The 14,010-nt window shown below is 39.3% G+C and overlaps 1 protein-coding gene across 4 annotated transcripts in view; it reads right to left on the reverse strand.

Moving 5' to 3' along the window:
- ptpn14 (protein tyrosine phosphatase non-receptor type 14) overlaps window positions 1-14,010 on the reverse strand; it is a 191,240-nt gene that overhangs the window by 112,250 nt on the left and 64,980 nt on the right. For all 4 annotated transcript variants that reach the window (XM_033025349.1, XM_033025350.1, XM_033025347.1 and 1 more), the window contains one exon: window positions 4,110-4,420. In XM_033025349.1, coding sequence (XP_032881240.1) covers window positions 4,110-4,283 — 174 coding nt within the window. In that variant the 5' untranslated portion in view covers window positions 4,284-4,420. The remainder of the gene's footprint in view (window positions 1-4,109; window positions 4,421-14,010) is intronic.

A 14,010-nucleotide genomic window follows, 5' to 3' on the forward strand; every position in this document is an offset into this window, starting at 1 on the left:
CTAAATAGCCAACCCTTATTGTGAGAATATGATCCCGTTCTAGCCAGGGGATATCATCATTCCTGCATCTTTCCTGTTAAGCCTTGTTAAAAAAAGTGTCTTTCAATAAGATCACCTCAAAATCTAGACAGCATGGGCTCAGCCTGCTTAATATAATTTCATTGTACAATTTCTGCATCTCACGAAATAACCGCGTGAAACTGTTGCAATCCCGATCAAAACTATTTGAGTAAGGTAGTCATACCTGTACACACGTGCTCTCACCAAGGTCATCCTGTACCATTTCAGCAGGATGCCTTTACTTTTCCACTCAATTTCTCATCAAAATGACCAGCATGAGTTTGCCCCTCCAGCAGTCCATGATTTGTCTACAAGCTCATCCAAGTCCCTCTGAACATCAAAATCTATCAGTTTCTCATGATTTAAAATAATATTTCTTCAAAAAAAAAAGCATTTATATTTGTAAATTCAAAGTGGATGTCTTGAATTCTTCCCACAATATGTTCCAGCTCCGCTCACTTTTTCACTGTGACCATCCATAATCCTTTAAAGTATCTCTGTATTCTCCTCACAATTATCAGTCCCACTTAGCTTTGTATCATCAACAAAACTCAATATATTACTGAAACCAACCAAAGGTTGCCTTTCATAGACTGCATTTTTAAATGAACTAAAATAGAAAAAATCAAATGTGGTTAAAGTGCACATTATTAGATTTTAATAAAGACCATTTTTACACATTTTGGTTTCACCATGTGGAAATTACAGTAATGTTTATACATAGTACCCCCATTTCAGGGTACAATTTCCTACATTTCAAACAAGGGACATCACTGATCACTGGAGAAAATCACCTACTGACATGTATTACGATGCATTACGATGTAACAACTGCAAGAGATATTAGCATGTCATTACCCTGTTATAATCATGTATTATGTAGCTGCCAACTAAATTAAAAAATGAACACATTGCATGGTTCTTTACATCACCCAATTCAGGTGTTCCATTTTGCAGTAAAAGTAAAGAAATTCCACCTCAACCCATTTTATATTAATGTTGTTATTTGCCTGTGCCCGGTTCTGTGAGGAGCTGAGTGAGACAAAGGAAGCAAATCTGTAGAAACTACGTGCAAAGTGATGCCCTTAGCTTTTCTTTTGGGTCACTGTGTGCTTAAACCCTAACACAACAGGCATTCCGAAAAGCACAGCAACTCTTACTCCCATCTGTGCATCCATAGCCTGCAGACGCAGACATGCAAAAGCAGAACTACAAAGCATAGAGCAACATAATTTTCATCACTGGTTGAAGTCTTCTGCAAATTAACCACATCTTTCCCATCTGTTCTTCTGCTGGCACCCAACAACCAAACCCAAAGAACAATCCGCTCAACCTGATTGACCAATCATGCATAGCTTCCCAACTAATATAGAAGCATAGAAAATAGGTGCAGGTCATTCGGCCCTTCGAGCTAGCACCGCCATTCAAGACCATGGCAGATCATCCAAAATCAGTACCCCATTCCTGCTTTCTCCCCATATCCCTTGATTCCATTAGCCCTAAGAGCCAAATCTAACTGTCTCTTGAATACATCCAGTGAATTGACCTCCACTGCCTTCTGTGACAGAGAATTCCACATATTTGCAACTCTCTGGGTGAAAAAGTTGCACATTTGTCTGTCCAAATGTCTCTGAAACATAGTGATCGTATCGGATTCCCCCACCATCTCTGGTGGAGAGTTCCATGTATCAATTGCTTCCTGTATGTAAAAGAAATACCCTTCAGCCCCTTAAAACTACAAATCATCTCAACTTAGACCTCTGCTGTTGCTTTTGATTCCCCTACCATGGCAAGATGATTTTACCTATCTATTTAAACATGTCTCTCTAATATATCAGAAAGATTTCTTCCCAATCAGGGAATGGCCATATATAATCCATGGCTGTTGATTTATGATTTGCCTGTTTGGGTAAACTGAGAAACAAATATTTGCTTCATTTAAATAAAACCTCCAGTACTGCCTATTTTATTGTAAATTTAACATTGAGGATATTTGATGCTCAAGTACAAACTAAACATCTTCTATAAACCCCGTGTACACAGTTAAATGTGGTACTCAGCATTTCACTGGTCCAGAAGCCAACCTATTTTAGCACCACCTCACTATTATGATGGTGTGGTACTTGCTTAGTAGATACTGAGTAAACCTGCTTGAAAAACTATCCAAAAAGTCAATTCCAATGACATGACTTAATTACTTCCCATCACATCAATGATACCAAAGTCAGTTTTTACTAGTGTGGTGTCTCTAACCTTCAAATGTTAATTATTGCAAGAGATTTCATAGAACATAGAACAGTACAGCATAGGAGTGGGCCCTTCAGCAAGTGATCCATAGCCCTCCATTTCCTGCAAATCCATGTGCCTATCGAAAAGCTTCTTAAACACCACTATCGTATCTGCCTCCATCACTACCCCAGGCAATGCGTTCCAGCCCCCCGCCATGTTCTGTAAAAAAACTTGCCCTGCGCATCCCCATTATATTTTTCCTCTCTCACCTTATAACTATGCTGTCTAGTGTTGGACATTTCCACCCTGGGAAAAAGGTTGTGACTGTCTATCCTATCTTTGCCTATTATAATTTAATATACTTCTACCAAGCCTCCCCTCAACCTCTGACATTCGACAGAAACTAATCCAAGTCTATCCAACCTCTCCCAGTAGCTAAAACCCTCTGCAGTCTCTAGCCCTTTGAAACCCACTATTCCATCCATTCTGGTAAATCTCCCCTGCACACTCTCCAAAGCTTCCATATCTTTCCTGTAATGGGACAACTAGAACTACATGCAATACTCCAATTGTGACCTAACCCAAGTCCTATTACGTTGCAACAAGACTTCCTGATTCTTATATTCAATACGCCAGCAATGAAGGCAAGCATACCATATGCCAAAAACTCATACAGGCCACTGGTGTTACAGCAATTCACATTACGGAAATTTGCCTTCAATTCACAAAACACTACCCATATATTTGAGATATGGAATAAAGTTTGCTCTCATGGAATTTATGTGAAAAATATTTTTTCCAATTCACATTTCTTGCCACGTGCACATCATGCTTCTTCTCACTACGGGATACAGAAGAAAAACAGGCCAATCGGCCGACATAACCATGTTGAAAACCTGCCAAGTTAAACTAATCTCCTCTGCCTGCAAACGATCCAGATCCCTCCATTCTTGCATATCCATGTGGTGATCTAATAGCTTTTTAAATATCACGCATTTGGTCCGTTTTCTAGGAACACTAATCACTGTATCGTAGGGGTTGACTGTAAGTGAAAAGGAATTTAAAGAATCCTGCAGCGAGTATTACAACATGGTGACAGTCAACAGGTTTGTGGGACAGATGTCATTCGCAGGCTTATTACAATTATGTTGACACCAATGTAATGTCAACTGTCCAGATCATGCTCACCTTGTGAGCAATTCTATACGGAACCGTCAGCTATTTCCCCCTCACGGAGTCATAGAGTCATACAATGTTGAAACAGCTCCTTCGGCACAACTTGCCCACACTCTAGCAACCTTTTTTTCCCCACCGCTGTTTGGCCTCACCGATCTTGTTCGAATCTGCTCTGTTGAGCATCTTGTAGGTCACAATGAGATGGTCCTTTAGAAGTATGAAGAACTCAGATATGCAAATAATTGCTTGTGTATATTAAATGTTTAACAGCTTTGCCTATAGATAAAATATCATCAGAAGTACTGAAGGATGATAATAAATCAGTATTCAATACAAATCTAAGCCTACAGTAATTGCATATAATTTAAATAAAGGCAGAAAGGTATTGATCCGGCGTGAACAAATGGATAATAGAGAGGAAGAAAGTATGTAATTGCCAGCATTTCGAGTCAATATATTCACTTCTGTTCATGAGCCTCGTTCCTCTCCTAATTTTTTTCACTCAAATACTTCCACCTTGGAAAAATAAATCTTTGGCCATTCGGAAAACTACCACATTATCAATTTAAAAGAACAACACGTTATACTGTGGTATCATTATGTTCAATTGACATTTAGTGGATCGATAAATTAGGTTCACCCACCTCACGCAGTTCCAAGCGCTGAGCCACGGCTTCCAAGCATTCCTGCCCTGTGCCCTCCACAGACAGCGTGCACTCGATGACATTGTTGTCCAGCAATCTGATGCGAGTCACAAAACAGTTCTTGCTCAGGACGTTGTAGCGTCTGGTCCTCCTTAGTTTCAGCCTGAAAGGCATAGCTCACTCGCTTTGGAAGCAGAGTCCCTCAGAAATGAATCCCTTAAACAGTTTGCCAGTCGCCTCACAGCTTCTTCTCAGCACAGGGTGAAAACAGCTGTCCCTTTCCCGATGACATTTAAGAATTTTGATGCTTCCTGTGGAAAATAAAGTTGGGAGCAGTCAGAACCAGAGTGCTACATCTTTCCAAACAAAAGGATAAAATTCAAATATCTGGAAGTTTTCTTAAACCACAAGTACTTGCTTTGAAAACTTATGGAAAATATTGTTATCATGAAATATTGCTGCATGTTTTCTAAAAAGATCCACAATTCTTGAGGGTAGGTAAGCTTTTGAATGACAAGCATTTTAAAGACGATGTTATGACATTTGCGATTTATCTTAACCCGAGTTCTCATAATTTAATATATTTGGCAAAATAAATAGACGTCATGTATGATGGGACAAACTGAAATATCACTGTTACTGTTATATGGAATTAGAACAGATTCAAGAAGCCAATTCCTTCTACGTTCTCATATAAAATACTGGGCTTAAAATGTGATCTTGGCACCACCAAAGGAAGCTCTGCATCAAACTGTTCAATACTGAGACCAGCTCTGGATATCCAAAGTACAGATATCCCATTTCCCAGCCAACATCTTTTTATATTAATCTACACTGAGAATTCACTGCAAGACTCATGAAACTGGGCAGCACAGCGGTAGAGTTGCTGCCTTACAGCGTTTGCAGCACCGGAGACCCGGGTTCGATCCCAACTACGGGTGCTGTCTGTACGGAGTTTGTACGTTCTCCCCGTGACCGCGTTGGTTTTCTCTGAGATCTTGGGTTTCCTCCCACACTCCAAAGATATACAAGTTGGTAGGTTAATTGGCTTGCTGTACGTGTAAATTGTCCCTAGTGTGTGTAGGTGTGCAGGATAGTATTAATGTGCGGGGATCACTGGTCGGCGAGGACTCAGTGGGCTGAAGGGCCTGTTTCCGCACTGTATCTCTAAACTAAAACTAAACGCCAACATTCAGATGAGATGGTAAATTAAGGCTGTATCTGCCATCTTGGGTAAGTGTAATGGCCCTGTCCCACGGTACGAGTTCATTCCAAGAGCTCTCCCCAGTTTTAAAAAAAAAGCAAACTCGTGGTAAGCACGGAGAATGAACATAACGGGTACGTCGGAGCTCGGGGACGTCTCTTAGCGGCTCGTAACACTAGCGGCAGGTACTCGGGAAGATTCGCTAACGCAGGTAAGCTCGGGAAGACTCGTGAAGATCTTTCAACATGTTGAAAAATGTCCACAAGAGCCCCGAGTACCGACGAGCGGCCATTACCGTAAATCTCCGAGTTTGAATCAGGGCAAACTCGGGAGAGCTCTTGGAATAAACTCGTACCGTGGGCTATTCCTCTCTGTCTTTATTATCCCTCAGTCAACATTACAACAGGCAGAATATTATTCATTGGTACTGCAACATCTGTGGCAATTACTCTGCACAATTTAACCAGCATTTTTCCTCAACACGATGGAAATTAAATTTCCAAGATGCTTCACTGGCTGTGAAGTATTTGTGATGGTCCAGCACATCAAAGTCTCTATAAGAAGCAATCAATGTTTCTGATCACACAAATATATTACCTGTTTATCACAAAGTTAAAATGTCACTTTGGAAAACACTTTTGAGATTCTTTAACAACCCCTCGAGAGCTGCTTAATTTACTGCTGAGTACTTAATATATATTTGGGACGGGTTTAGCTCGAGTAAATGATTTACCAGAAATACTTTGCCCTATCTAAACCTCTGATGTGATGCTAGCTGGTTAGCTGCAGATCAACAATGAACAGGTGAGCTCTTCCAAAAAGTTGAACAAAAGCACGGAATGGAAACCCCCAACTAAAAGAACAAAAACATTTTTAGCCTTACAATGAAAGTTGTGGTCCTTCAGATCCAGATGAACAACACATTGATCAATGTCTGAGGGAAGGTGGGAGTGCGACTTGACCAATGGACCATTAAATATGTTTCAACTCCGATCAAAAGCTGTTTAAACTCCCACATGCAGTAAACTGGCTGTTCAGTGTTTGCATGAATAACTTAAACAAAATATGCGTTCTATACTCGAAAACTGTAAAACTTCGAAGGACTAGTCACTTATCAGCTTCTAGTCTAAAGCTTTTCATTTGATCTCCAGTCATTGTTGTATACTTAGCAAAACACTGCAAGCACGCTGTAACAACTAAAACAGGCTCAATATATGAAAAGAAACTGTTTGGAAACATAATCCTATTTGATCAAAAAGCCTTTGTTGTGGGCTTTGTGATGCAGTTCCCCCCTTAATTTAGTGCTAGTCGAAAAATGTGAAAAGTCACATGAAGAGGAACAAAGGCACTCTGGTAGTCAAACAGCCCTTACCCCGGTCAAGATTGAAAGACAAGCCATTTGAGAAATGTTATATTGCAAAGATCGGATCCTGCAAAGGCAAAAGCATAAAACAGCTCTATCCTCCTCCAATCCAACCATTATTAGAAAATGATAGAAATGTTGCAGTGTTGGAACAGGTTTATTTACTATATTAACACCAATTCATACTAAAGAAAACAACATTTATTTAGACCACAAAGCTCACAGTAGGTAGACACAAAATACTGGAGTAACTCAGCGGGACATGTCTCTGATGCGAGCTTCATGTACATTTGTCTTGGCTCTGAGGTGAGTGAGGCTGAAGAGTCTGCCATCTGATCTAATACGCAGATGGATCCCCTCTATCTGCATACTAGAAGTTGCAGTGCCGAAGGCATGTTTCAGGAGCAGAGTGAATAAATCCCAAAGAGTGTGGGAGCGAGGACGCAGCCTTGTTTGATGCCACTGCGGATATCGAAGCGCTCAGAGAAGCTGCCATAGAACTGCACTGTCCCCTTAGTGTTGATGTGGAAGGATTTTATCATGCTCTGCAGTTTTGGTGGGCAGCCGATCTTTGGCAGAGCCTTGAATAGGCCATCTCTGCTGACGAGGTTGAACGCCTTGGTGAGGTCAATGAAAGCAACATACAGGGGCATCCGCTGTTCTCTGCATTTCTCCTGGAGCTGGCGAAGGGAAAAGACCATCCAACTCGGAAGCCGCACTGTGACTTTGGGTAGACACGTTCTGCCAGCTTCTGATGATCCGAGCAAAGACCTTGCCGTCTATGTTGAGGAGGGAGATGCCTCTGTAGTTGTTGCAGTTGCTTCTCATGCCCTTGTTCTTGTAGAGGGTAATGATGGTGGCATCCCTCATGCCCTGCGGTACAGCTCCTTCTTGCCAGCACTGGCAGAGGACTTCATACAAAGGAAGCAGTAAGGTAGTCTTGCAATGCTTGATCAGGTCAGTGGGAATCCGATCGCTGCCTGGGGCACTGCCTGAGGCAAGGCTGTCAATGGCCTTGCTGAGCTCTTCCACCGTCGGCTCTGCGTCTAACAGGTCTAACATGGTCGCCAGGCACCCGATGGCATCAAGGGCTGAGGGGACACAGTGTTTTCTGTCGAGTAGAGGTCGGAGTAGTGTTCCACCCATCTCTCCATCTGCTGGTATTTGTCTGTGATTACTTCCCCAGTGGAGGATTTGAGGGGGGCTGTCTTACTCTGGACTGGTCCTAGTGCCTTCTTAATGCCATCATCCATTCCCCTGATGTTCCCTGTTATGGCAGGCGTCTGGATTTCCTCACTAAGCTGTGTCCAGTACTCATTGGCGCAATGCCTGGCAGTCTGACACACACGTGGGCCCTACCAGGGCCAATTTCTCAACAGGTACAAATGAATGGAGTAAGATCACTGGAAAACATTTTTGTTGATATCTTACCAATAAAATGTGATAATGTATCAATAATAAATGTTCCTATTAATTTAAGTGTGCTTAGCCACAACCAACAAGAGACATATTTATGTATTAATGCTTCATCAAACAGTTCAGATTTTCCTTTTTAATTCTTAAATTGAAAAGAATAGAATCTATATATTTCTGTTTAATTACACTTTCAGAAGATAATGTTCAAAAGACGAACACATTCTATGCTAGAATAACTACAATTAGAGCACCTTAGTAAAATATGCATTGCATTCACAATGTTTACATTAGCACAATGATCAGATTCAGTAAATATTGACATCACATAACGCAGGATTACAAGCTGCAATTTGACATAGGTGGGGGCGCTGCGAGTCGGCTGCCCTGCCAGCAGCATGTTCGTTATTTTGACTTTTTTTTTGGTGTATCTAATGTTAATTTAGGAGTCTTTTGGTGTGTCTTGTGTGGGGGGTGGTGGGAGGGGAAAGGGGGGGAACCGCTTTTGGTGACTTCCTCAACGGAGAGGCGACTTTTTCCATATCGCTTCCCTCGCGGCCCAACAGCATGGATTGGAGCGGCCTTTCCTGGAGTCGGTCCTGAAGCATCAGCAGCAGGCGCAGCGCGGACTTTTCCATCGCTGAGTGGGGCAAACCCTTGCCCGGGGTCGCCAGAGAAGAGTGCTTTGTTTGCTGGCCTGGTGAATTTGGCATCATGGGGCTGTGGTCTGCGGAGCTTCTAGCTGTGGGCGGGGCTTGGCCTTACCACCCGGAGTCTGGGATCCCTTGCCGGGGATTGCCAGAGAAGAGCCTGCGGTCTATAACATCCTGAAGCCGCGATCTCCAGTAGGAATGTGCCGATTCAGGACCTCCAAGCGGCGGAGTGGGTGTGATCGTCCCGACGTCAGAGTTTTGATCATCCCAACGAGAGGACCTGTTCATCGGGCCATCCGTAGTGGCGACTACGGAGGGTTTATGGCCTCGACCAAGGGTGAACAAAGGAGGAGGACTGGCTGAACTTTGTTGCCTTCCACCACTGTGAAGAAGGCTGTGGTGGATGTTTGTGTTAAATCTTATTTTGTATTGTGTGTTCTTTTTAAGTGTACCGCTGCTGGCAAATTCATTTCACTGCACCTTCGGTTAAACAAATAAAATTGACTTTGACTTTGAGGATACTTTCTGAAGGATGGTCTCAGGAGTCACAATTAGATAGTGCAGGAGTCACAATTTAATAATGACATGTGCTGATTTATTTGATTCAGCATTATGTATCTAAGTGTTGCTGAAACCAATGATTTGTCAAAGCCATTTTCTATCTGTTGTTACAACAAACTTCAAACAGCTAATAAAATGTACCTGCTTTTGGTGTTGGTTAACAGGAGTAACAGAAGGTACAGAAGTTTGAGAGTGTGCACCACCAGAATCAAGAACAACCTCTTCCCCAGTGTAATCAGGTCTCTGAATGGTCCATAAGCTTGGCCACTGTCCGATCCATCTCAACCCCATGCAGGACATTGGACCTTGCCCATGGAACTGATGCGCCACAATGCTGAGAACCATTTGCACTATCTATCGTACTTGAGTTTGACTTGATTATATTTATGTATGGTATATCTGATCTGTTTGGATAGAAAGCAAAACAAAGCTTTTCACTGTCCCTCAGTACATGTGACAATAATAAACCAAAACTTTGCTCTGTCATGAGAACTACCTCCTTTACTTGTCTATTAAAATAGATGGGCATCACAATTTGTCAATCTCATCGAAAAGATCAGTTTAACTTCTTGGGCTCCTTGTTGTGACAATATTGGATTTTTTTTTCAATATTGTGAACCTATTCCAGCAACTTTTTCCCTTGGATCTACATCCGGACATTCTGTTTCCAACAGTGGCATAGGGGCTCACAAATGAATTGCAGTGGTTCAGGGTGTCAATTTACCATCAACCTCTCAAGGGCAAGCGAGGATGGGTTTTACTTGCCATACTCATCCTGAGATGAGTACATTTGAGAAAATCCTGAGAAAATGAGTAAGTACATTTAAAATATATGTTTTTTTTATATACATATATATATTATGATATTTATAAAATATTCAGCTGGTGAACACTTGTACAGATGCAAAATGCATGAAATGTTCACATTTAAAAGACTAGGTGAAACTTAAAACTCATAATACTGTTTCATTACTATTTTACCCACCAGGTAATTAGCTAACCTCAGGCTAAGTTTACTTCCAGCAATTTAACTTTCAAGCCGAAAAGAAAAGAAAGCCACCTTCTACACCAGCTCTAACTAGACTGTACACCTAGTACAATAACTCAACTGACTCATATGACTCAGCTTACCAAGAGCAACACTACAGAAGATGCCACATTATTAATATGTAAACAACTCACATTTACTATTTCATGCTTCAAAAGTCAAGAGTATTTGTCATATGCACCAGATATAAACCAGAACAATTACATTCCTACTTGCTGCAACTTTACAGGCTTAATAGATCTATCAACAGTTGCATAGATCTTAGTAGATCTATGTAACAGATCCATCAGCTCCAATTGTCTTGGTACCCTTGCCATTGGAATTAGTTGATTGATTTGTGAAGGACTGTGTGCTTCTTGGAGTGCAACATCACACACCCAGGCGTCTTCGTCTTCAATCAATGCGCAAACTATTTCAAATATTTTCTTTGTTTCCATTTGCCTTCTAAGGGGCTACACACGCGTTAATTAAAATGCTAAAAACACAATTAACATACAGTAAAGATGTTGAAAAACGCACGTTATATCTTCATTCCATTCTAACCAAAGATTTCCACTTCTTCAGACTTTGAGCTGATAATCTACCCTTGTCAAGGTGAAATGAGCCGTCCCACTGTGACGTACAGAGCAAATGCATAGCAGAGAAATCTCTGGAATGATACTAATCAACAGAGCTTTAGCTTATTTTTCGGTTTACGATAACGCATTTTTATTAAAATTCAATACCCACTCTACAACAGGGGATACAACAATTAATAAAATTTCTTTATATGCAGATGATGTTTTGATTTATATTACAAAACCGGAAATTAGTATTCCCAACCTGCTAAACATTATAACTAAGTTTGGTGCATTTTCTGGGTATAGGATTAATTGGGATAAAAGCGAGATTATGCCAATAACAGGAATAAATCTTAATACATTACAACAATACCCATTAAAAGTAGTTACAGACAAACTTAAATATTTAGGGATTAACGTAACTAAAACTCATAACTCATTAATAAAATCCAACTATCCTCAACTATTAGATAAACTTAGAAAAAATATTTTATATTGGAAAACACTGCCTATATCCATGATTGGTAGAATAAGTGCCATAAAGATGGTATTTCTACCGCAGTTGTTATATTTGTTTCAGGCTATTCCTTTTTTTCTTCCGAAAACTTTTTTTAAAAAAAATTGATAATATTGTCAATAGCTTTATTTGGGATTATAAAAATCACAGAATAAATAAAAAACATCTATGCAAAGCTAAGATAAATGGAGGATTAGCACTTCCAAACTTTTTATATTATTTTTGGGCTGTTCAGATTAAGAATATGAATTTCTGGTGGGTAAATATGGATCATGAACCGACATGGTTAAATATAGAAAAGGAGGACTGTCTACCTTTCAATGTAGGTTCGATAATTTTTGCACCAACGGAAGTACAAAAAAAATATTATAAAGACAACCTAATAATATATAATAATAGACGTATTTGGAAACAAATAGTTAAGACTCTACACTTGGATAATCTCTCATTTAGATTACCAATTATGAATAATCCATCGTTTAAACCTGCTATATTAGATGGGGGGTTTAAACAATGGGATGATTTAGGAATTACAAGGATAGAACATCTGTATAGAAAAGGAAAATTTCTTTTATTCCAGGAGTTACAAGATATTTATGGATTGTCTCCACAACATTTGTTTAGGTATTTACAAATTAGAGATTATATTAAATCCAATACACAAGATTATAAAAATAAAGAAGCAGGATTGTTAGATGAACTGTTTAATTTATATCCAAATACAGAAAAATTAATAGCCTATATATATAACATCATTTTGGATAAGGAGAATCCAATAACGGAAGTATATCGTCAAGCATGGGAAAATGAAATGGGATTGGCTATAACAAAAGAAAACTGGGAAGAAAGTCTACAACGAATACACCGGTGTTCATTAAACGCCAGACATATACTGATACAATTTAAAGTATTATATAGGTTACATTATTCGAAAACTAAATTAAATAGTATTTTTCCGAATCTCTCCGCTATTTGTGATAAGTGCAAGAAAGCAGAGGCAAATTTAATACATAGTTTCGTTACATGTCCTAAATTGAATTATTACTGGACAGAAATCTTTAAAGTTATTTCTGAAGTCATCAAAGTTAAATTGGACCCTAACCCAAAGCTAATAATATTTGGAATTCCGGATTTACATCTATCACTTACAGTAAATCAAAGAAATTTCTTTGATTACTGTTTAATAATTGGAAAAAAAATCATATTGAAATTTTGGAAGGGAACATTATCCCCCACAACCAAAATGTGGGCAACAGAGATGATGGAGACGTTACATCTGGAAAGAATTAGATTTGTCCTATTGGACAAGTATAATTCTTTTGAACAGATATGGTCTCCATATATACAGTATTTAGAGAAGTAGCTGTTCTTGGCAACACAGCTCGACGTGCACCCTGCGGGATTTGGTGAGAATAATTCATTTTTATATTGGAATTACATATATGTCTTTATTGATACTATCACTTGTAGTAGTGTTATTAATAATACATATTGTGGTTACTAAAAATGTTTTTTTTTTTTCTTTTTTTTTTTTCGTTTCTCTTTTCTTTCTTATATATAATCAAATTATTATTTAATCACTCTCTTAATGATTTATTCTTTCTCTATTCTTTCTCTATCATTATTTCTAAAAAAACAGTAGATAAGTATTACTAGTGTTTTACTTAATTCAAATTGAATTAATTTGATATAAAGTTGTTTGAAGCATTGTAATTGATTACCTTTAATAAAAAAATATATTACGAAAATTCAATACCCACTCTACAGCCTCACTCATCCATCTCATACAAACTTGGAAATGTAATTCACGAAGATTTGTCACAAATCCTTCAGTGCACAATATACCGCCAGTGCCCAACTCAAGGAAGAATCTGCTCTCTCTCTTAGCAATGTAAACTTCAAAATAATTAGAATTGTCGTATCGTCCCAAGCAAACACAGAAAAATGCTCCCTTTTTAAATGACATTATCATCAGCAGAATGCCCATCAGATGATCAGATGGCATGAACATGTGCACTGCAAACTGAGCTCCTCTGAGAATCCGAGCATACGATACAACAACCACATTTAACGATTACGTGGCAGGCCAAACATTCTAGTTTAAACTGCAATCCATCTTGCTGAGGTTCCCAGACTTCCAAGACTTTCAATGATAATTCACTGCCACAAAGACATATTTTGATCCTTAATACTTCACATTTGCTAGTCTGTGTTCTGTTCAAACACTAGACAAGGGCTGATTCCTGCATGCTCTACATTTTCTTTCCTGTTGCCTTTGGAATTTCAAAATTACCACCTACAAGAGCATCTGCACTGATTATTAATAACTAGATGAGGAAGGTACAGCCAGAATGGAGAAGAAAATATACTGTAGAAACAAGGAACTGCAAATGATGATTTACAAAAAAGACGCAGAGTATCTCAGCAAATCAAGCAGTATCTCTGGAGAACATGGATAGATAACATTTCGGAACCAGACTCTTCCTCAGACAAGAGATACTGGTCAGTTTCTTCAAGGAAATGTGAAAGGAAAATTACAAATTCAAATGGCCTCCTCTGCATTGGAGAAGCCAAACGCAGAT

The sequence above is a fragment of the Amblyraja radiata genome, chromosome 8 (genome assembly GCF_010909765.2).
Source record: "Amblyraja radiata isolate CabotCenter1 chromosome 8, sAmbRad1.1.pri, whole genome shotgun sequence".
Lineage (NCBI taxonomy): Eukaryota > Metazoa > Chordata > Chondrichthyes > Rajiformes > Rajidae > Amblyraja > Amblyraja radiata.